Below are 24845 nucleotides of genomic sequence, written 5' to 3'. Positions count from 1 at the left end.
CAACAGAGGAGCACCGGGTCCTGTCTCCCTGAACAGTAGGGGCTGACGGTGAAAACACTATTAGAAAAATCACTGAAGGAGAAAAGGATGCGAAAGTCCATCTGACACCAATGCATAAAGTTTTTTCTAAGCCACCTTTGTCTACACAAGTCCTCATTCAGCTACATAGTTTGTGATGTTAAATTTTTTCCATTAGCATAAACTGCTTAAAACATTTAAAAAAATATAGAAATACACATTTTGGAAAATGTGTATTTGTGCAAAAAGCTTGCTGGGAAAGAAGGAAAAGAGGAAAGGAGAGGTAAGGAGGAAAATGATGAAATTCTGCCATTCATCTACTAGAGATGACCAATAGGGGCATTCACAAATGCATGGCTGGGGATAAAGAGTAAAAGCTTAGTGGACGTTCGTGCAGTGAAGATGTCATCTATGTTAATCAGGCTCTTTAATAAAAGATGTCTCAATAAATAATGAGCTGTTAACATGCGGCTACACAGGGTGAAGTGCTGAGTGAGAAGAGTCTGACTATCTTTACCATCAGTGGGAACATGAGTAAAAGCACAAAAATGGAGGATTGCCAACTGTGCAAAAGGAAGGAAAAAAGGGCTGAAAATGCTGAACTGAAGGAAAGTAAAGGTCATTAATTCAAAAAAATTAAAAAAAACTAACCAGATGTTGGGTCGCCAAATATTTTGTAATCTGGTGTAGCTGTAGTAGGCAAAATTTCTAAAAGAATTAAAGGAACAAGTAATCAGTAAAAAGTAACAAAAAGAAAGCAAAAGATCTCAAACCTGAGTAATGGAAAATAAAAACTAAAATATTACTGGTTACAAAAAATAAATTCTTCAATACTTTGCTGTAGACCCCAAACAGTTGTAAACTGGTGAAAGAAAGACAAAACTCTGCCACCCAGGACCAAAAAGCTCAGCTTTGTGAACATCCACAGTAACACTAGCTGATGTGTTTACCATGTTACTGAAAAGCTCATCATAAATTTAACATCCATAGTGAGGTGTGGCCACAGACTACTGTTGAGACATTATTAATGAGCAGCAATGACTATGCCTTACCATGGCAGTCCCCAAGCTGGGCTGTGTTGCCGTATTCGACATCTTGTACATATCCTCCGGTGCTGTGGTTGTATGAAACAAACAAAGAGAACCTGCAATTAACAGTATTAGTAGGGAAACAAATGGTGATTTTTTTTTTTTTTCTGGAAGTAGCAAATGGAATCACATACAAGAGCTAGTGTGTGGCCCCCAAAATTATTTTACAAAATGAACAAGTTATATATAACCAGGCTTTAAAATTCTATATACCTGCTTATGCCAAGAAATAGGGAAAAAAAAAAAAAAAAATCCCTTTTTTTCAGCAACTTCATCACATCTTTTGCATTGGGCATGCTCTTGTTTTTAGATACAACAATCCAATTATACTAGTTAAACTTTGCACTGGCCTGCTACAAAGGCCTCTTTTTCAGATACAGCTGCTAATGTGCACTGTATATTACAGACTTGATTTGTGCAAAATGCCTTTGGTATGCATATATATCACCCAAGCTCCAGCGTGGAGGCAAAATCTTACTCTTTTCCCACTGTGAACCCTGTGCTTTCATATTTGCAATTGACCGTGCCCTGGCCGTGAGCACGCCTGGGGCAGCATACTGTCTACTGTCCTCTCTGAGCTGCTCAGGTTTGCAGGTAGCAATTTCTTGCCTTCCTGCCTCCAACTGCTCTTCCTACGGGTCTGCTTGTCCTCCACCGTCCTGTCCCCCCCCAAAACTCCCACTGAAAGTAAGTCTTCACCCAGAAATGGCAGAATTAGGTCAGACTTCAGCATTCTGTTCTCTTACATATACAGTACACTGAAAAAAACATCTTAAAAAAAAATAATGGAGATTTATGAATTGAGTGCAAGGGGACAGGCATAGGATATGAGCTCACGTGGTCTATAAAGCATATGTAGAGATGCTGGGCTAATTTGAAAAAAAATACTTACAGCATAGAAGAATACTTACAGCATGCCTGGTGTCACCCTTCCACATGCCTCATGGTCTAACCAGCCACAGTACGGGTCCCGTGAAGCAATACATGCCCTTGCAAGAGAAAAACCCCAAAAAATCATGCATTTTTTTACTTCCTTCCTAAGAGATGTTGGTGCCCTTCCTTTAAGGGGGAGTTCAGGAACGGGGCCGTACTTTTTACATGACCCATGACGCTCACACCGACTCAGAGGAATTCTAATGACGCAGCTGGAGAATGCCACGAACAGAGCATGGTGGTCTCTATCCAGCTGAAGGGAAATGACTCTTCTGTCCTCCTCGCTCTCAGCATTACACCTGGTCAGCAAAAATAATGGGAGGCCATTATTTTAGTAACTGTAGTACTTTGTGCAACGCTTACACTGCAAACATTTTATTTATTTATTGTCTATGCAGATGCTGAAAAGAGACTTTTTACATATATAAGTGTAACTTACTGGTCTTTGCTGAGTGATTTCTAAACAAACCTATGGGTTATCAAATGCCAGCTTCTGGCTCTTATTTACAGCTAGGTGACAAGTTCGCTGAACTATGTAGGAAAGAAATCCAAATCCATTTTCTCTGTTCTCTCGGTCGGCATAAATATCTCAACAGAGCAGAACCAAAGTCCTGTATTGGACGACTGTAAAGTCTAATTGGACCGCTTCCATTCCCAAATTCTTTGTGCAAGAATAAACAAGTTTAAAATGATTAGATGTAGTTTATACATTATTGGTCACTCTTGAGAAACCCTCAAGATAAGCTCACATCATTTCTTTTTAACAGCAGCAGACAGTTCTGACATGTCATACTCAGGAAGAAGTGTATCTATTTGTGGAAGAATTAGACTGTATCATTGACGTCACTGGAGTGGAATTAGGTTGTTCACTCAACCCATGCAAAATGGCAAGTGACCAAATATTTTCAGGTTATTCAACACAGGGAACACCGTGAAATGACAAACAAGAGGTGATGTTGGTGATAATGAGTTGGTTTTCATTTACCATAATTTGTTTTAGCTAGGTACCAAGGACAAGATGAAGAGCTTAGGTGTTCTCATAATACTTACTTTGCATGATTATATGCTTCAATCTCTTCCAGTAACACGCTGTCATTCAAAGAAAAAGGCCTCGTCTTTGCCAAGATTTTAAGTACTACTCCTGCTTCGGAGCCAACAAATATGACTGTGTAGTTCTGGTAGGGTCCAGCAGCGTGGTCTACAGCAATTGCTGTCAATCTGTATCTATCAAGACCAAAAGGTGTATCATTAACAGCGTGCTTTCTGGTTTTCCTTTTCACATGCGTTATTTGTGAACGATGTCATACCTGACACGTGTTTTAGTAAACCAGGGCTCCTCAATGACTGAGGGAACAGCTGAATCCATCAAAGGATGAGATTTGATGAAGGAGAGTGTTTCGTCTGGGAAATCAATGGAGGTTTTGTAAGCTTCTGCTAGGCCGTGTTTTGCACAGCAGCCAGGTCTGAAAGGAGAGCAACATTGTTTTCCTCTTGATATTTTAGTTAATGAGAGACGGCAGGCTGCTAATGAGCATCCTTATGGCTGAAGTGTAAAGCTCTGCTTTGGTTTTTACCTGACATGACACTCAAGAGTGCAGCTGATTTAAGGTAGCTCTTTACAAGGACGATATAATGGCATCATGAGTAAGAACCTTTTACCTTGGCTTTGGTACTTTGTCTTCAGGTACAGCTGTCCAAACAGAGTCAGGAGTCTTTTGTTCTTTAAATCTCCCTTTAAAGACTTTCTCAATGTCATCCATGCTGAAAGCACACACTGCTGAACCAGGGATGCTGCAAAATTAGAAAAATAGTTGCAAGAACTCAGACTACAATGGCACCAATTTCAGTGTAAGAGAGAACCAAAGAACTACCTTTGATGTAAGGTTGCTCATCTCTCACCTGTTAAGCTGTGTGGTGAATACACCGACAACCGTGGGGACTCCATTGATTTCTATTATGTCTGTGATAGACTGCAGAACATCGAAGTAGAAGAATGAATCCCCGGGAACTGAGCAGTTGAGCCGAGCTTTCAGAAAGGATGTCCAATGTTTCTCCAGGACTCTTTGGGACCCTCCCATGTCATTTTTACATATGCGAGCCACACGGGAATACACAGCCTGTGAAGGGCAAAAAAAAAAAAACCAAAAGGAAAAGGGACAAAGGCTTGAGAGATGCAAGGAAGACAGTGCCTGTTTCTGAGCTGTTAATGAAACACCAAAGACAATTTTGTTAACAGGAAGCTGCCATTTATCTGCACAGAAAGGATGAAAGCAAACAGTGTTTAGCTCGTAGTGCACAGGCATCTTAACCTATCACCAAGCAAATGCAACTCTGCAGCTTGTCCCCACCCTTTTTTCCCTTCAAAATCATATTGTTAGTGAGATTTAAAGACTTTAATTAACCATGTGTAAAGGACTTAATAATTTATTATAGAATATCCTTCCACGGTGAGGCATGAGTATTATACTCTGTACTGGCATGACTGAATTATTCAATATCCAGGGACATTAGAGAAACTTCTTTGAAACTCTTCTTTTGTGTTGTTTCCTTTTGTTTCTTTAATATGCATGAAAAAACCCTCAGACTTTCCATTACTTGCCACAAGTGTTAAGGCAACAGCAACACTAAGGCCACAGCAACACTAAAAGATACCTGTAGCGAGCTTGCCCAACAGCAAGGCACAGAGAACAGGAACAACTTTTTGGCTGAAAAATGCACTGTTCTATTTCTCTGCTCCGCCCCCGCCCCCCGCCGTAAATTATAATGATGGGAAAACTGTGAGAACTCTGTATTAGCCCCTACTTCGTATTGTAAACTGTGCTTGTTACTGACGCTGTTTTAGGATGATCTCATTCTGCTACGACTCATGGCTACCTGACAGCTCGCTGTGACGATACCTACCTTGCCTAAATTATTGTGCTCTACAGCAATTTCTCGGAAGAAGAAATAAACGTAGTTCCCGTATTCTATGGCATGGAGGAAGTGTGGTTCTGTAAGAAAGAGTAAGGAGAAGGTTACTTCAAAGAACTACTTAATCAGCATACGACACTGACTATGCTGTGTGACTTGGCGGCTTCTCCGCAGGTCCATACCAGCTAACATGAGCTCCAGTCTTCCAGATACTTTAGGATGTCCAAATATGGGTGCGCTGGAGCTTAAATGAACTTGAAGTCTCTAATGTTGGCTAATGGCCTGTAAAAAGGCCTCACAGAAATTGCATTTCAGTTAAGGTATTTTGTTACTGCAGATTCATTCACTGATGTATTTAACAAAAATTTTGCTTTATTCGTATTAAACTGCTTTTTTGTCGTAATCATACTATATGGAAAGCTGCATATATGCTAACATTGTAGCATACGTGTAAAGCATGCTGGCTGTGAGCTACCTGACCCTCTGTGCCACTGAAATTACATCTGCCATGTGTATGGGAAAATACTCCCCCAACTTACCTTTTATCCATTTGGAATCATACTTTATTGTTCTTAGGGCAGATCCATCCCCCATGCTGCGATAAATAACAGCGTCACTTGCCAGGAAATCTGCTACTGTTGCTGAATACAATTTTCCATCTAAAACAGAAGTTGAAAACGTGGCATTAAGAGGCCTTTAATAATCTACAGAATTCTGACTAGCCTGTATTTTTCCCCATTTCTTTCCTGCTACTCTTCCCCAAAGCGCTGTAACCTATTTATTAACAGGTCAGCTTCTAATCCTTTGGAGGCCCTTTTAAAAATTTAAGAGCAGGGGCACCATGACACCTTTAGCTTTCCTGTGCTTGCTTTAAAAGCTCTCTGGCTCCTTTGGTGTCATTAATCATTTAGACTCATTACAAGCAAAAGTTCTTACCAGCAAAGAGGGCGACATTGGTTTGTCTGGCATCAAATGGGCATCTTGCCAAACCACTAATTTCCTCCCCATCATACTCTAAGGTATTCAGCTAGAGAAGAAAAATAAATGGGTGATAGTGCCATTTCTATTTTGTACACTGGCACAGAAGTATAACATTGTCTTTCCACAAAACTTAATTCAGCACATTGGCTTCTGTCTGTTTTTATTTCACCTTGAAGCACTCTCCAATCACACTGGATGTATTTGCTATAGCATAATTAGTGCAAGCAAACCCAGTAACAGATTAATGATGTTTTCAATATTCTTACCCGATAGTATCTGCACATAGGGTTAAATGCATTTGTTCCACAGACAAACACCATCTCATCATTCCTTGGAACAAAGACTTTAATGAAGTTATGGCATTCGTCCTGAAAAGAGAGTAAGATGTATTAATCACAGACTTCACGTATATATTTGTGTTGTTTTTCTATGATGTATGTGCTAAGCTTACTTTATGTTTGCCTTTCATAGCACAGTTCTCTCTGTCCTGCTGCCTTGACCTCCATGTTAATTTCTGTTAAATCAAACCAGAAAAGAACATTAGATTTCCTTTCCACAAAAAAATCTTAAAAAAATTAAAACCAAAGAAAATACCTCTCCCTTGCCAGCACCTGTATCTACTCACCTTGCTTGCAGTGACTTCTGATTTTGGAACTTCATTTAAGTTTACAGTGTAAACTTGGTCCCTTTTGCAAAAAGACACAAGTAAATTCATTAATTCATTTGCCTTATTTTTTATAAGCTAAATCTATTTTTAGAGTGTTCTGTTAGACCAGAAACTTCTATGAAATGCTTATGGATTTATTATGTGTTTAATACAAATCGGAGAAGACTGGTCATGGGCAACATGGGGTGGTTTTGATTTTTATTGGTATGGTCCTTAGACAGCACCTACAGTGTCCAGCTATCCATCTCTGTCCTTCCATTCTGCTGAAGACTAATCCGGACTGTAAATTTCAAGTGTGCTATACTCACTTCCTACCATCCCTGATGTGTCAGTCCAAGTTTAAAATGATCAGGGCAGTAATATAAAAGAGGTAAAAGAGTATTTGATCATTGGTTTAGCGTAACTACAGTAACTGCAGCCTTCAAATCCAATTTTCATGCACTGGCCATAGATACGGTATATTTCTCTGGGAAGTCCTCTCCCAATTCTTATTTTTATCATATTCTGCAGATTTTTCTAAATGAATTTTACACATAAATGCAAAACCAGAAGAGAAAAGAATTTTAATCTAATGAACTGAGTGAAGGAAAATTACCTGCCAGCGATATAAAGTGTGTCTCGAATTTTCAACATCAGTTGGAAGTCCAGTCTGTGCTGAGATTCATTGCCTGAAGGGCGTCCTCTAAATACTGGATATTGCCTTGAATCTGCAAGTAAAAATGGGCTACACCATCACTCAGGATTATAGAGCTAAAGAATCAATATATGGCATTGATTAGCTGTATATACTAGGTGTAGAAGGGTTTAAACTAAATTCCTTGAGTAATGTCTTGAATATAAATGAGAAAAAGATGGCTAATGTCAGCAAATGTTCTTTTTCCTGAAGTTATTGCTGTATTTCTGATTGCTTTTTTAAGAAAATGATTAAGTGTTCTATTAAAGATACAAAGCCAGTAAACACATTTCAATTTGAAAGGAAACAGACGACTTTTTTTTTTTTTTTAACTTCCCAAAGAAAAAAACCCAAACATTAAAACTCTTTCCCCAGTGGTTAGCACCATTTGCAGATTACTTACAGTGGTAGTCAACAACATTAATAGGGTCCTCATCTTCAGGGAAGCTGACAGCTTGGCACTGGGACAGACTTATTAGCATCACGGAGGCACAAAGCAGAGGAAGCCTCATGGCTGGTGAAAGATGAGCACTACCTTCGTGGCAACACTGTTTAACTACCTGGAAAACAGGAACACGCCAGTGAGATTTCAGCAGCACAGGACAGTAAATGGGACTTCCTACTGGAGAAGGGTTTTTTTGTTTGTATTTGAGCACTGGCAGCAGTGGACTAAATTGGTGCTTATGAAAGGCTCCTGTATGTACATTGATGGAAAACTGCTGCGTGACATATCCCTACTCAAAGCTGCTCTGAAACATATTGATGTTTGCTAATTTTTAGCTGGATTTACAGGCATTTCCGAAGAAGCTGACGCCTGTCAGCCCATTTAATTCACGGGAATCACAAACAGAACGTGCAGGCTGCTGACCTGGCAAGAAAAATTGTCAAACTTAGGATTAGAATTTTAATTAAACTACAATCTCTCTCCATCCCCTCTATCACTGAATGTCATCCAATAAAACCCTTTCCCCATAAAATACCTAAATCTTATCCACAAAAAGTCATGACATACACAATCTGTCTAAACATCTATGCCATGTTTTAAAGTTATTGCTTGTTTCCAGGCTGTGCCATCATAATACTAAGCTTATCATGCTCATTGCAAAAGACCTTATGTCTAGGACCAGACACTTGATGCTTTGCCTTGTGCAGTGATTTACACATGTGCACAGTAAATGCGAAAATGCTGCCTCTGCAGTGTGACAGTGCTTGTCCCATGCTTTGCAAGGATGGCAAGAGACTCAAATGGGGGCACAACGCTGAGCTGGTTTCCCAAGATGCCACTTTCCCCCTAATTCTATTTGTTACTGTAGGAAGCTAGCAACTTCAGAGACTTCCACGGCGGGCTTGTTTTGTGTGTGTGTGTGCTCTATAGATTATACAGCACATACTAAGATAGCACCACAACATTATACAACAAAGCTTTTAAGAGGGGAAGGGAAACAACTTCTCCAATTAAGCCGCAGGGATATTTTAGTGAGCAGAATGTAACTACTCAAGTTGCAATTTGGGTAGGATGCAAGAAAACGCATCTCAAAGTGAAATGCGATCCTTAATGACCACAAGTGGTCTGGGCAGGGGTCATATTTCTCATTAGAAACCTGGCAAATGTAGTACTATTCCCTCCTCCAACCTTTTGGAGGCATTCATTCAGCCCCGATTCACAGGTCACAGCTTTGAGTCACCAGCTCGATGTCCTGCAGTTGCTGAAATTGGTTATTAAACTCTTTGTCTAAAGAGAAAAAAAGAAGTCTTTTCATTTTAATGTTTCAAGAATTGCTGTGAGATTTACACATTGCCAGCACAAAGTGCCAGGCCTGATCCAGCAAAGCACATAAGTATTAATCATTTAATAATTTGAAAAGCAATTAAAAAACCCCTTCATAACAACACTTAACCTTTCAGTAATGTTTACTGGGGATGAAAATACTGTATTTGTTAATTGATGCTACAGCTGGCTAGGGGCAGGGCTTTTTCCTTCCATAAGGCTGCTGAGCTCTGTCAGTTCCGGCAGGACTGTGAGGACACCAACTTAAAGGCTGATAATATTTGGGGGTGGAGGTGTTGTCTGAATGCCTGTCCATTACAGACTGACCTCAAAAGAAGCATTTTCCACTGTTAATGATATTTCTGTATCTCAGTCCACCAGTCCAGAACGAATGGGCTGTGCTCTTAGTCAAGATTGATGAGTGCAGTGGTTAATAAACACTAATGATTCCTGGCACTTTCCCTCTGCTCTTCCTTGTCCTGACATGGCCTCTTCAGCTGAAGCATCTTGCGTTAAATTACTGATGAGCAAACTTAAAACAAACTGGAATTAATAAAGTTAGTCAAATTAGTTCTTTCTTGTGAAAGCACCATTAGAGCAAAGTCCTGCAGCACAGTGGCTCCCAGACACAATAACAAATCATTAATGGTTACACAATTTCTTTTTTGTGTCTTTTTTCCAAGAAAAGCAGACTCCAAGTATCCAACCCACTAACATCCCAGTGAAAGAAGAGAAAGGGGAGGCACACAAACTGTACGTTGAGTCAGTGCACGGTAACATCTGTAAGGTGCTTAGTAAAAGTCCTCCCTGAAGCCTCGTTTTCTTGGAGAACAAATGAATACAAATTGCCAAAGAGCAAGAAGATCTCCCAGCCATGTAGGCTTTAGTTAGCATAGAAGATGAGGCTGTTCATGGCCCACACATCATGACTCAAAGAGAACCTGGCCTGGCTGCAAAACGCACACAGCCTGCAACCTGTACAAGTTCTGCCAGTATCAAGCATGGGCACGTATTAGGAAGTTTCTTTTTTGCTCTTTCCTTCCAGTGTCCTGTCTAGGAAGAATTCACTGGGGCAACAAATAGGAAACTTGAATGTAACCTGCCTTACAAAGGCAGATACTGTGTTCTGGGCTGGAGGAAATGGCTGCAGAGAACAAAAGGGCAATTTGCTGTGTTTTGGCCAACAAAAACTGTGACCTAAAATCACAATGTCACAAAACCAAAAAGGAAGCGACCAAAATGCCAGGTAAACAAAGAGAGTATCACTTCTCTCAATTAGATTCAAATTTCAGGGGGTATATCATGCTCCCTAAAACAAGGCAAAGTTTTGTAAATGTAAAACCACAGGATGTGTCTCCCTAGAGATTGCATCCAGAGCAGAAACAAACTCGTATTTATGTTTTCCTCAAAAAAACCCCAAACCTCTGAATATACTCCAGAGGTGAACTCTGAGAACATAAAAGGCAGAATAGTTATGTTCAGCAATCTCTTAACTAAACATCACCTGTCACAAGTCCCTATCAAAGAAAATGTCTACAGCTGCATGAAGCACAGACCTCTGTCATGACAAGAGCGAAAAAGCAGACAGAGAGCTGCACTGGATCAGCAAACCACAGGTAATCACTTCTTACCAGCCAGGTAAGAAGTACAGATTTCTTTATTATTTTGCTTGTTAAAACATTAGAAGAAAATGAACAGTAGCTCTGATTTCTAGCTACATATGAAAAGGAAATGCACCTGCTTCAAGAGGTATTTAAATGCACCTTTTAGCTGGTTGGACACAGGCTTGAGATCAGAACCACTGAAAAGAGGATAAACTTGGAGTAACAGCTGTTCCCTGGATAATCAGAAAAAATGGGCTCCATCTAGCCCTTGGAACAGGGGTTTATGACAGCCAGGTGTATGCTTCTGGTAGATACAGATAGGCTGGTGTGAAAGACATAATTTTTGCCACATTCAAACCTTTTAACGGAGGCCACTACTGGGGACTACAAATAACAATGCTGAAGTATCTGTTTGGACCAAAATAGCTGATTATGAAATGCTGGCAATGCCTACCTTCAAGAAAATGCAGAAAACATCATACTCTGGGTCTGATTATTTTTCCCCAGCCAGGATTCAGATTCAGACCAGTCTTTGATTAATTTCTCTTATAAATTGCATTCCTAGCATTTCTGCAAGGAAACAATTCACGGCAAGTGCAATGTTTGGAAATTACCATATTGCTATCCCTGTTTTGCAGCTGGGGAATTGAGGCACAGATCAAGACTGAATTTTTGACTAAGGCCAACCACCAAAAAAGCCTTGTCAAAGGATCTGAGCTGCTCTGGGTGACGCGTGATCATTCCTTGCAGCACAGGCAAATTGGCCAACGTCACCCAGGTGGAAAAGCTAGTAACAGATCAGAGATCTTCCGGCCATTTGGTCTATGCCATAACTAGTTGTGTAGGCAAATACAAAGAAACAGAGGTATAAACGTTAACTGGTGGCATAAATCCCCATCGGTAAAGACGACAGCAGCCTGACTGAAACAGGCCTCAGGGCGAGGGCTGTTGGTCAAGTGGAAGGTAGCAGTTGTCCCAAGTAATAAACTGGCTCTTTGTCACTGGCACCTTTCAATTTCAGATACGAATCCCATCCTTCAATTCCTGATTGGGGGAATCCAGAGAAGCAGGATATAATTTCTGTTAAAATATGAGCCCTCCTTCAAACAATCACACATGAAGGGGAACAGGCTGGTGTTTCTTGCCCATTAATCTACTCCAGCCTTTGACAACGCACTGGTGACATTCCATCAATCATCTTTCTGTGCGCTGCCACGTAAAAGAGGAGGGGGGAAGGGAAAGGGCATTCAGCCAGCTGGAGAGAAGCAACACATAAAATAGCTTCAAACCAGACTGATGCAATACCTTCTACTCACTAAAAAAAAAACCAACCCCAAACAACACCCTCCCCACAAAAAACCAACCCAACCCCCCCCAAAAGACTTAAAAGTCTCCTTAACACAATAAATGCTTCTCAAAATGCTAAGCACAGACAGGAGTGTGGTATGGCAAATCCAGGCTGAAGTTCAAGATAGGTCAGAACAAAAGATATATCCTAAAAGTTAGTTCACTTGTGGAGAGTTTGGCAAGGCAAAGGAGAAAAGGGTTGCAATAATAAAAGCTGAAAAAAAGGCACATAGCATGAAAAGGCTGAAATGACTACATCATCTTCCTTCTCCACCAGACACAGGGCAAAATCAGGCTGTTAGGTGAGATCAAGGATCTCCTCCGTGCTTGGAGGTATGCATTAACCGTAATGTTGAGGGGGGACAGGCAGAACCCATTAGTAATATGCTGAGCTTAGCCAATTTATGTGATGTGGTTTCCCACAATCCCAAGTGACTGGACTTTGACAGATCAGGAAATCCCTGTTGTCCTCTGCTCCTTCCTGCATGTAAATGGCTCCCTGACAGCACTAATTAGCACAAATGCACGAACTAGTGCATACCTGTGATGGTACCTTCCAAAATTTTGAGCATGAAACCACTCTAATAATAAATAAAAGTTAAAACAAAAAAATCTTTTACCGCTGCTTGTTCACAGATGCTCAGCAAGTTTCTCGGGGCCTACAACTGAGACTTCAGTTCCTCCTTCTGACCGAGAGCAAAGCAGATCCTGTGCAATACTCAGCAACTTCCACTCATCTCAGCCCTTGAGACAAGCCCCTCGTGAGGGTCACAGTGCATCCTCGGACAGCGGCTTCAGGGCACTGAGCAGTTGGCCAAATCAGTGCTCCAAAGCTCTTTAACCAGAAGACTACTCAAACAACAAAGATCTGTTGGCCGGGTTACAGCAAGTAACAGATTTCACTTGCAACCAAATAAAAGTTATGTTAGTCTCTGAATGGGAACTTACTTGTGTTTAGCACCCCCCTGCCTTTTTTTTTGATGCAAAGGACTAGTGTAAAAAGGCTAAAAATATTGTTTACTATTGCCTCAGGGATTATCTTTTGATGTACAAATCACTTATGGCCCACTAACTGCAGGTTGAAAAGGGTATGGTTCAAATTCTGGCCTTCATGAAGTTAAAAGGTATGCTGGCAGTGACTCTATTTTAGGGGGCTAAGGATTCACACATGAGTTTACTTCCTGATGGTAACTGCTACCAGGTGGGAAAAGTTCAACTTCTTGAGCCAGCTGCAGAGAGAACAGCTTGCCAGTAAGGTGCTGGTACAGGGGCTGGAGCTGCGCTTCACTAGTGCATAGTACAGAAAGGTAGGTTGTCACTGAATTTTGGTTTGTCAAGCACGGCAATCTTTTGAGAAGATAAAACATTTAGAAGAAAATATGTGAAGGTGGCACAGGCTGCCTTCAGTGGTGCCCTAGACTTGTTGTAGAAATGTATGCATTGGCAACCATGGATGCACCAGAATATTCACTCAGAATACCGCCTTATCCCTGCTGTGCACGGGATAAAATAACTCTAGAGCAGAGCCACACACTGGGGGATCCAGGCCAAAGTGTGTTTTGGTAGTCAAACCATGAAATGCAGCATTTTTGTATCATCCAAGTCAAAATATAAGACCAGCATGGCCCAGGCTCTGGTGGCTTGAACTCTAGAAAGGCAGTAAACAATTCTTTACCCTACCTCTATTTTTTTGGTCTTGGTCCTTTTTTCTATGTCTCACTGCATGAAATGGGTATAACGAGTCATTTGCTTACAAGCCAGAAAGTATTCCACATAGAATGCAACATTTGCCTTAAAAATCTGTATCAGTATCTATTATGAGAAGCAGAGGATTAGATTCCCATTTTAGGTCATATCTACACACAGGTTCTCCAATGATGCAATTGCTTTTCAGTGTGGTAAGTCCTCCCAAAACAAGGGTACAACAGCCTGCATCAATGTAACTGTGATTTTCTTTTTAATTTTTTTTTTTTTTTTCAAATGGCATTCCAGTATAAATGTGTTTCTTCTAATGAAGGCTGACTTCAGTAAGGTTCCTGAAGGCAATGCCTGACACAGGGGTTTACTGTACACTTGAGTCTCAGAGATTGTCTATGATGTGATAAATTCATATTGTGGAGTTTGGTGACAGACTCTTTTGTCTAATTATCAAATAACACAGGAAAATATTTGTGGTTATAGTAAAAGAAACATACTTAATTCTTGTAGTCCTTTCTAGAAACTTACAGCATGATTTTGTATGAATAAATAGACAAGAAAAACTGTTTCTGTCCTATAAAGGTACGCTCAAATTTAAACTTGCAGTATGTAGCCATCCTTACTTTCTATAACAACTTTAAAATCTGCAGCTCTGAAGAAAAAAATTAGGACATTTGGAGGTGTGATATTAATTGAGCATGAAAATGCAAATAACAGGTCTGTTATTTTTAACATAATACTTGATTTCTTTTAAGGACTCTGCATTAACACCTCTTGATCTATGCCTAAGTAAAAAAAGATAGTTTAATATTAAAGTGATGAAACCCTACCACTGAGTATCACAGCTTTCATCTTAATTGGCTTACGGTATTGCTAGTTACACTTCAGTTGTTTGCAGGCTTTTAACATTACAGAAAGCGCACCCCTCTTGCTCTAGAACAAGCTGACAGAACACTTGCAAAATGGATAGGGTGACTTCTAATGATGCAAGTGTTTAGTGGTTGATTAGATGCACTTTGAGGGCTAAAATCTCCTGTGAACAAAAATTTACTCTAACACAAGGTAGCTTCAGCAAGAAAGGAAATAAAATGCTGAGCAAACTGTAAGTGATTGCTTCAATTATGTTTATTTTAAGTTAATTTTTGAGAGTGAATGTTAACCACCTTCCCTTACCAGGGTGATACAAAAGTCCTCCAGCTGAAACCAACCTTTGATTTCAGCTCCCATCTATGGTTGAATCTGTTCTGTTTTACAAAGCTCCTGCAGGACTTGTTCCCCTTGAAAGTTTGCAGGGTTGAGCTATCGGTGATAAAGTGCAAGGTACTTTAACTTCAGCAGTGCTCTGGATTCACCATTTTAGCAGGCCTGCATTTTATTAATTCAAACTGCTTGTGCCCAGCTGAGACTGCCCTAGGAAATACTAAATTTATTTGTGAAAGTGTCCAAGGACTGGTGCAGAGAATGTCAATACAGTGATGTTCAGGGTTTGTTTTATACTCTCAGCACTGATCCTCCATTAATTCCTGGCCGTGGGCAGCACTGGTAGCACCAGCTCCTACCCCTGCCTCGACCCCAACACAAGGAAAGCAATGCTACCGTGCTGGGGAGAGCAGCTGTGGCTCATCAGGGTGAACTCTTGAGTACCTCCAGCTCACAGCTGTGTCAGAGGTGCCTGGTGCTTTTCCACAGTGTTTTTTAGTCTAAAATACCTTTATCCTGAAAACCAGAGCACTCAACTCTTAAACCACAATGCTGAAGATCTAACTACTTACAGCAGTACATATAGGCTTGGATGTGGGTTTAGAAATAACCAAACTTCCCCCCTCGGCCCTGAACAAAAGCCTAAAACCTAGACCCAAGTATATTACCTTTTCCTCCATCTTGGGTTGGCTACAAACGTGGGTGAGCACCATAAGCGAAGTAAGCAAGCATTCTTCCTGCAAGCCTACAGTATGTGATTTACATAGCAAAACTGCCACTCATTTCAGCACAATTAGGCATCATCTGATAAGGCAGCTCTGGGACAGGTAGAAACCAGTATTTGCAGGTGAGGCCGTAATGAAGGTCTCGGGCACAACCTGCACAAGTCCAGCTGACGCCACAGCCAGAGTGAGTTGCTGGCAGCACCCCTGGGTCTCCTGTCTGCGAGCCCTGCTGTCTCCCAGCAGTGGAGAAAGCAACCTTCACCTTGAGCAGTGCTCCAGCCCTGATCCCAGAGATAAGCACTGCCCATTCGAGACGTGGCTGGAGCCCAGGAGGTCAGGATTTGCCTACAGGATGAAGTGAATGGGATGTTTTGAAATGGAAGGGAGGTTTGGGGGAAAGAATACGCCTCAAGCAGGACAGCTGAAGAAGAGATCTGCTCTGTGGAGACAGCACATCTGCTCTTCAACAGGCTGTGCCCCAGACAAGGTTGCTGTCAACCGCACCCCAGAAAGCATCATTTCCCACCCACTGCTCTCCCCTGCTATAAACATCCCTCCAGCATCTCAGTGCTGTGCCTTGCTAGACCATGGGGCTCACTGGCTTGAGTTGCTGCTGCCGGGGAAAAGGCTGCTGCGTGCCACCGCTCTCACTTCAAAGAGAAAGTAAATGGCTGCTGGAAAATGTGAGGGGAGAGACAGGAGAAGACTATCAACTGGCAAGAAACACATCAGAGCCTCTTAAGCACTGCGCTGGTATTATCAGCATGCCGTTCTCAGAGCTGGAACAGTCAGTCAGCCAGCCAGCCTTGCCCACAGGAATATTGCCTATAGAGACTGGGGAACAACGCGCTTTTAACTAGTCTTGGGGTTTTCTGCATGGACAAATCTGGTAGCTGGCCACCCAGTTACCTATTTGTATATGCAAAGCACATGCTCTGCCACTTTCCTGGGCACAATCAATTACATGTACAAAATGCAGGCATGAAAACCTGGAAGAAGCCTAAGCTCAAAGTTAATGATTACTATTATCTTGTTAAGCATTAGAGATTAACTATGCCAGTGAAAGGATGTGTTATGAAATGTCTTTCCCAAGCTGGAAAGTAAACAGGAGGAGAGTTTTGTGTTTTTTCATCTCAAAGGCTACTCAGAATTTGGGATAATTGTTTAAACTGCTGCTTTTATTTACCATAATACCAAAATGTAGTCAGTTGCCACGTGACTACTCATATTTTCATTTGAGATGTCGTGCAGAAACACATGGAAATCTGGTGAAGGCAAACCAATTTTAGAACATGTTCCGAGCAATTGTTTTGCAGCACTGCCCTACAGTATGAGGTCTCTTACATTTCTTAAATTGCCTAATCAAATGCAGACTCTGTTCCAGTCACGCTAAATTTTCACATAATGGCAGAAAAACACTTCTTTCTAGCCTAGCACTGAACAGTTGGATCACATTATTATATTTGCTGCTTTTGTAGTCTCCAAGTGTGTATTTGTAAATGTATGTACATACATATCCACAGGCAAGAGGGGGGAACATCGGTGCTCAATGCTGTGAGCCCCTGGGGACAGTCAGAGGGACAGAGGTGTCTTGAGAGGTGCCTGTGCTGAGGGTCTTCTGGGAGCAGCTGGCTTATCAAGAACACAGAGGGGTAGTGGTGAAAAATTTATTTTTATTTATTTAAAAATCAGATGTATTAGTGCAGGATTTGATCCAGCTGATTCCTTGCCCTACAGTCTGCTGAAGTTATTAAACTGATATAAATGCAGTTAGGTAAATTATACCCATACTGTTGCTAGCTTGGGGTTGGAGGCAGGATTGGTGCAGTGTGCAGCCATGGCTATCCTGCTCTGGGTCCCAAGCTTGGGCATGTCCCTGTGCTGCACCACATCAGTTTGGGGAATTCTCTGCATCACAGAACTGCTCGCTTTCCACAGGCCAAACGCAATCTGCAGAGCCCATACTCGGCAGTTGTTTGGAACAGGATGCAGCCATGCTGGGCACCAGCTCTCCCTCCCCTCTGTCTTTCACTTGGGCTACATCACCTCATGATAACATTCATCCTGTAAGGCAGGGAAGTATTTGCATCACACTACTTAGGCATTTTGACTAGGGAGCCACAAAGAAGCCATGGATCAGACCTTTACAAGTAAAAAAAGAAAAATTTCAAATCAGTAACATATGGACTGCAAGTGCTTGAATCAAGGTCAAAAGGAAATCTGTGGCAAATCAGGGAATGAGACTTAGGGCTTTAAAGCTTTACATTACAGCCTGTCCCATTCTCTCCTCCACACCGGCCTCCCAAGATCCCCAATACATTGCAATGTTTCCCTAAATCCTTGTGTTATCACTAGTAATATTGGGCCAGTGTAAGAATGTGACTAAATAATCATATCTGACCCCCACACTATACATGTCTGCAGGTCTATTTTTCCTCTACAGCTGCACCAAGTACATTTAGGTTTGTGTTGGCATAGTTGGCCACGTAAGACCACTGTTCAATCACGAGCCGTGCTTGTTATGTCTCTGGCAAGGATGAAAACCTGATGCTTTAGGGGGAGGAAAAAGCCATAATCCACTCTCACAGTAAAACCTGTCCAGCGGTACACAAGACAAAAAAAAAATATTCTATCTGTACCCTTGCAGGGAATCAGATTAATCCCCAAAGCATGGGATTTGATTATTTTTCTCTGAGGTTATCACTGAAGAAAAAACCTACATAATGCTAAAAATATCCACGCAGTATTTCCTTTATGAAGGAAATACGATTTACTGAGCAAACCCAAATTACTGGTTTTTCAGTGTTAATCTTTTATAAACACGTGCTGGGTTAAAGAAACTGTCACAGAGAGCAGAAGTTTGCAAATTGAAAGAAACCATTCAACTCTGCAAGATGACTTCCCCCCCCTTAATACTGCTTTCATGAGACACCTGGGAACATTGTTCACACACTGTTGACAGCTTTCACACCACTGCTTTTCCTCTGTTATCCTTACCTTTCTCTTCAGCACTCGTCTCCAGGTGGCAATACACAAGAGCGCTATATTTGCAAGGGGTGCCAATGCTGGCTCTGGGACAACTGTTGGAAAGCCAGAGGGCCCTCTCCTGCCTTGCAGCTTGGTTGGCTCAAGTTGCTTCCACAGGGCACTGAGCCCCCCTGACCCACGAGGCAGTACTCTGATATTTAACACCTGGGTGCTGCACCACTCTGGGAACATGCAGACTGCTTACAGCCCTCATTTTTAACTACCATTACACTAACAGGCAGAGTCGCAGCTCCCTCACTAACACTGGGCTACATTCAAACACCAACTAGAATTTGAATACTGTATCCTTAACTATACACTGAGGCTTCTGTAAGTTAAATACACATTTTTCTTCTCCATAGTCTCCCCAAACAGGATGGTTACACAGCCCGATAGGACACAGAAATGCTCACACAACATGGGAAGGGGGTACCCAAGTAGAGGGATATATAAACAAGGGCTTGAAATACAAGCGTGCAAATTTTCTTTTGACCCCAAAGTGCATCTGTCACGATGGACATACACAGAAATAGCGGCAACATTTTCTGTTGCTGCTGTGGCTGCTGCAGTCCCTGTCGACCACCAGCATCCATAAACACGCCTGGGAAGCACAGCAGCATCACTTAAGGGAAATACCTTTTGTTTCATGCCACAGTAAAGCTCTGAGGAAGGTCCTACCCAACAGAGGTGTGAGCTGGTACCTTACTGCTGCTTGGGAAAGCAGAGACCCAGCTGTCAGGACCATTTGGCATAAGAGAGATGAACTATGTGGCTCACATTAAGAAAAGCCTATTATTGCAGTAATAGCTGAGCTGAGTGACCAGCTGATCACCTCATCTCTTCTGAGGTTTCACTCCTACCTCTGGTGGGCAGCCAGTCTGTGATGCTGGTCCCCCCCTGCTCACTTGTTACCTTTCCAGACGAGCACCTCTCTGTTTGCTTCCCTGCTGTCCCTCATGCACTTGAAGAGCTCCCCAACACGCATCTGCCAATTAACTCCTCATTCTCATCCCAAGCCCTCTTCAAAGCTCTCCTTTGCCTCTGATGCCTACAAGCACGTGTGCCCCCTTTCCCCGACACACGCAGCTCAGCTATGTTTAGGCGGCTTGTGCACTAACACGGCTGCTGATTATGCAGGCCAACGCAGCTCTCCTGCTTCTAGAGGCCACTGCCTGACTGTACCCATCTGCTGTCTCTTCTCTTAAACCATCCACTGTGGGGAACAGGATCCATCCTTTTTATTCTGCGTTTATCCAGCGCCTACCAAGTTAGAAACCTGGGCTGCAATTTGGCGCTTAGATGCGATGGTTAAAAAAACCCCAACAAAACAGCAGCAACAACAAACCTTTTTGCAAGAAGAGTATCTGTGTGCAAATACGACCTCTATAATGTTACCAAGGTCAGGCAGACCAAGGCCAATCTGCTGTGGGAGAATATAAATCAAAGCTGTCCAGGGACCCATTTCATTTACAAGGTTTGTAACCATTCTGGACAGAACAAATGTCACTTCCTTGCTTGAGCTCCTCGCTCCTCCTCTTCCACCACCACTTCTTTGCTCTTCCACTTCCACCCAGCCCCTTCCTGCCTGGTAACACCTCTTGACCTCCTTTGCTCTTGAAAGCAAGAGTTCTCTTCTAGCAAGAAAGCTGTGGCTCACACATGACAGACAGCCATGCTAGGCCAATTTATTTAAGTTATGCAAAAATCTCGACAAGTAAAATTAGCACAGAGCCACAAGTACATTCACCTGCTGGTTACCTGCCATTCATAGCACACGTCCGAATTAAAACAATAAATCCTGTAACGACTTCTTTCCTACTGCATTCATAGATCTGCAAAACAAACCAAGGAAAGCATCTGTAGCAAGTATTAGAGTCTGGGCACAGATCCTGTGAAATCACATGGTTTCCGTTGTGGAACTAAAAAGACTTCTACAAGAATGTGTGAAATACACAGCCGAAATTCTCCATTTCTTTCTGTGCTCTTTGGCAGTTTGCGTGGCTAAGTTAAAGCGGCAAGTTCTGTTTCTTTAGCTGGCGGCTTTCAAAGCACACCCTGATCTGCAAATTGAAGAGCACAGGATTCAGCTAGCAAGCTCCCTCTCGAGTAAGTACGGAGTTAATGTAATCTCACTCCAAACAACAGGTTGCTGTCTCCAAACTGGAGCCTTGAAAAGAAAGAGTCCAGCAGTTGTTTCACTCCTTGCAGCCATTTTGTAGCCCTTCTGCAGGTGTGCCCACTGAGCTGCAGTGGGGCTGGGGTGCCAAAACTAAAGAAACTTCATGTTCTGGACGTTAACTTTAGTTACCATAGCCAGACAATGCTGCCAGTGGTGTGGAAGAAAAAATTGCTGTAGCCAGCTGTGCTGTTCACAGTCGGATGGTTTCTGAGTAGCTCCAAATGGTTATGGAGCCAGTAGCCTGTTGTGGCCAAGGACAGGATGATGGATGGTCTACACACACTGTCCAAGCAGGGAGAATGGCAGAAGTTCACTTCAGGGTTGTTAAAATGCTAATCTGGGTTAGCCAACAAAAGCCGAATGGAATAGAAAAGTTAGGGAAATAAACACTACTCATATGTTATGTATGTGCACTACAGATTTGATCTCTGTGCTTAACACAAACATTTGACTTTGGAAGTGGGACAATTCAACAGTCTTCCTGTTTGAATAAACTGAACCAACTTCTGATATTAGCTATACTATCATTACTGTCAAGCCACGACGAGTGAAAGTGGGGTATGGCAGACAACACACAGAGCTCCGGAAAACAGCATCGGAAGGGCAGTAATACGATTTTTCACTGCACACCTCTTCCATGTGACATGGGAACAAATCAGAACCTACTTTCTTTTGAACTCGAGGCTGGCAGCTATTCGCAGAACAAGTAACAACTTAATAAAATGGCTTAGATGGATTTTAACGGTAACTGCCGTAGCTTATCTGATGCTTAAGAAAAGAGATCATCTGTCCAAACAGCAGTTTTGATGAAAGCAACATTTGAACTCTTTTAATTACATACAGAGCTGCTAAGACTGAAAATAACTTGTACTACCCAATGCAAGTAATGTGCCTTCCATCTTTTCTTCATTACTCATGGAGCAAATTATTACTTTATCCAATTGAAAGACATCTGAATTTTTCAAACTGGAATTATAGGTATGTTTAACACACGAGTATGTAATCAACCACTACCTCCTCTGTTCAGTAAGCAAAGCAAACACGTAGTGTATTCCTTGAAAAATATGAGAGACTGCAACATAGGTAAGCTCAACATAAGCTTATACAAGCACAGAAGCCGTTGATGTAACCGTTTTCTTTGTCTTACAAAGAAAGACTAGGACCGAAACAGTCTCTGTCATATCACTTGTATGACACTTGATGAAAACTGACTGTATTCATGTATGATCTCCACTTGACTTCAGATTTCTTTTTTTTAGAAGGAAGCATAGCCAAAGCATTTCAGCATTTCTATACAGGTTCTGTCCAGCTAACTGGGCTTCACCCAACTTCAAGGGATGCTCAATCCTATGTTAAGTGCAACAATGTTTTTAAAAGAATTTAAAAACCATAAAAATCAAGAGCTACAATCCAGGTGTGACCAGCTGTACTAAGACCAGAAAGTATGTTATTACAAATGCCTAATATATGCTTCAAAGTGAGCTTCTATGACATACTTTTCTTTACGTTCACATATCTCATACGGCAGGACTGATCAGATCGAAGACCAATTTAGTCAGAATTAATTGCATGTATAATTAAGTATTCTATCTGAACACGTGCTCTTTGTAAGTCTACATCAAAGTTACGACAGCTCAAAGGGCTAAAGTATCTGCTCTAATAGTTGGCTCGGATCAGCCATACAAAAGAGGTAGAGACATTCAGATGGTCCAGCTCAAAGGGCACGCAAGGGGCTAGGGGGAAAAAACCCGCAGCCATACAGCTGGTTTGTAGAGCTTTGACAGGGCCATCACTGTATTCCTGGCACACACTCCTGCATCACACAAAGCACGTTTAGAAAATGATGCTATCTTTGTTGCATCTCAACCATAAACGATAACAGGTAGTGACAGACTGCAGGATATGAGGGAGGAAGGTAGCTGTTCGCTGTAACTAAAGGTGCAGATGAAAGCGAGAAGCTGGTTAAATAAACTAATTTAGAGCCTCTGGGTTATACTTTTTTGGCTGTCCTTTTGAAAACAAATCTGAGCTACATAATTCAGAATGCTAATAAATTCTTACTACAAACTTTTTCTTCCTGTTTTTAAAACAACTGAGCTTTATATTAGTTAATATTAAAAGTGTTAAAGTTCAGGATTATATAGAAAAAAAAAAATCAGAGCACTCAACTGGCAATTTGTATTTATCTAAGCCAGAGCAAATATTTATACAATATCTGCCAACATAACAAAATATGCCTGTCACTTACTACATTAAACATGATTACGTACAGCTTAATTTACTGAACAGTAACTTAAGTAGACTTTAGAGGTGCATAGAATTTTATAGTGTGAATAAAGCAGGAAAAACGTCTATTCTCTTTTGCCACAAAAGTGATTGCAAAGCTTTACAATGAGCTTCCTGTTGGACTTGGGAAAAGGAGAGAACCTCAGAAAATTCTCTGTGAAAGTATTTGTATGTGAGAGCAATAGACCAGCAGTAAAAGCCTCTGAGACACTAGGAAGCTGTTCCTTCAAATAATATTTAAGTGAATTAATAAACATCAATAAGGAAAGACTAACAACTTAGAACGCAAAGGTATCCCAATAAAGATGCATGTTTTTCCCCAAAAGGAAACAACCGGGGGAAAAAAATTCCACACACATTTGCAGAGCACCGATCAGTATTTTGGAGGAAGTTTGCTGTAATTCCTGCACATTATGTGTGAAGCGTGTGTGTGTGTACATGGATAAGCTACAATACCATCTGTAGAGCAAGTGCCACATATGTGAGCATTATGAACCATCATTGCTGCCGCTATGCTCAAAAGTAAATGTATTCTAAGCCACACACACACATAAATACAAATGACTTTACACACCGAGGGCTGCATTTTGCTCAAATTACTCACAGGCTAACGCCTGTGATACAGACATCATTTTGACCAGGAGTAAGAAACAACTTAAAGATTGACAAAAAACCACTAATTTAAGACTAGCTATATTCATGCTAACAAGTGGGATATCCACTGGAACTACAGTATTTTCAATACATCAACCTAAAGCATACCTAATCACATTTTTCAACTCACAAGATAAAACACAGTGACAATCATAAAAACCCCAGCACAACCACCCCACAATCCTTGAAAACACAGGGGTAATATCCACCTAGAAATATCTCTGCGACCTTTCATTTCCATCCAGCGCTTATAAATAACAAAGAAGGCTTTAAACCTTTTCTAATTACTCCCCGAAAGCCGCTGTATCGGTTTCTGCAGTGCTGAAACACCCCCTGCCCCCCCCCCCAAAAAAAAAAAAAAAAAGTTTCTCCGCTCTACACCTGAGCAGAGCATTGTTTTCACCAGGAGGCGAGGACGGAGCGGAGCTATCCCTGCCTCTGCACGGGGATAATTCAGAACCGACTCTAGTATTTGTTTCCATCCATAATTGATGGCGAGCTTGAAACACAGCTCCCTCTGCCTCCCAGCGCCCGGCTGCTGCCGGGGAGCCCGTAAATCACGCCTCGCTGGGCGCCCGCGCCGCCGCCCCGCCGGCAGCGCCGAGCCCCCGGGGCCGGGCCGCCTCAGCCCCCGACCCAGCGCCAGCCCGAACTCACCCTACGTGCCCCGGGGCGATTTCGCCGGGGACAAACCAAACGGCTCCGCTTGCGGCTCCCCCCCCCCGCTCCGGCCGGCGCCGGCTCCCGCAGCGGCCGCCCGCTCCGCTCGGCAGCGCCGCCGCGCACCCGCGTACCTGCCGCCGCGCCGCTGCCCACGGCCGCCGCCCGCCGGCGGGGCTGCCTCCTCCGCCCGCCGTCCCCCGCCGGGCGCCCCATCCCGGCGCTCCGCTCGGTGCCGAGCCAGCGCGGGGGAGGCGCGCCTCGCAGAGCCCACCCCTTCCCGCCTGTCTTCCCCCCCCCTCCTTTAATGGATTTATTCTCGCCCGCCCCTCGCCTCGCCGCGCTGTCCCGCCGCGCCCGGCCTCGCTCCGCCTCCCGCCGCCTCCGCGCAAACACCGCGCCCGCGGCCGGCCCGCGCCCCGCCGCT

At 42.5% G+C, this 24845-nt stretch overlaps 1 protein-coding gene across 14 annotated transcripts in view; it reads right to left on the bottom strand.

Moving 5' to 3' along the window:
- Positions 1-24845, bottom strand: part of SEMA6D (semaphorin 6D) — a 231900-nt gene that overhangs the window by 7193 nt on the left and 199862 nt on the right. For 2 of the 14 annotated variants that reach the window (XM_030014926.2, XM_030014921.2), the window contains 16 exons: positions 7674-7830; positions 7193-7304; positions 6556-6616; positions 6382-6444; positions 6197-6298; positions 5886-5976; positions 5489-5608; positions 4941-5029; positions 3939-4156; positions 3699-3830; positions 3347-3502; positions 3090-3263; positions 2198-2338; positions 2018-2095; positions 1071-1162; positions 670-726 (listed from right to left, as the gene is read on the bottom strand). In XM_030014926.2, the coding sequence (XP_029870786.1) occupies positions 670-726; positions 1071-1162; positions 2018-2095; positions 2198-2338; positions 3090-3263; positions 3347-3502; positions 3699-3830; positions 3939-4156; positions 4941-5029; positions 5489-5608; positions 5886-5976; positions 6197-6298; positions 6382-6444; positions 6556-6616; positions 7193-7304; positions 7674-7782 (1795 nt within the window). In that variant the 5' untranslated portion in view covers positions 7783-7830. Of the gene's footprint in view, positions 1-669; positions 727-1070; positions 1163-2017; positions 2096-2197; positions 2339-3089; positions 3264-3346; positions 3503-3698; positions 3831-3938; positions 4157-4940; positions 5030-5488; positions 5609-5885; positions 5977-6196; positions 6299-6381; positions 6445-6555; positions 6617-7192; positions 7305-7673; positions 7834-18609; positions 18838-24415; positions 24516-24552; positions 24687-24845 lie in introns of those variants that run through there. The other 12 variants (XM_030014917.1, XM_030014923.1, XM_030014928.2 and 9 more) reach the window with 11 other exon arrangements.

The sequence above is a fragment of the Aquila chrysaetos genome, chromosome 5 (assembly GCF_900496995.4).
Source record: "Aquila chrysaetos chrysaetos chromosome 5, bAquChr1.4, whole genome shotgun sequence".
Classification (NCBI taxonomy): Eukaryota; Metazoa; Chordata; class Aves; order Accipitriformes; family Accipitridae; genus Aquila; species Aquila chrysaetos.
This window is presented reverse-complemented; position numbering and strand designations above follow the sequence as displayed.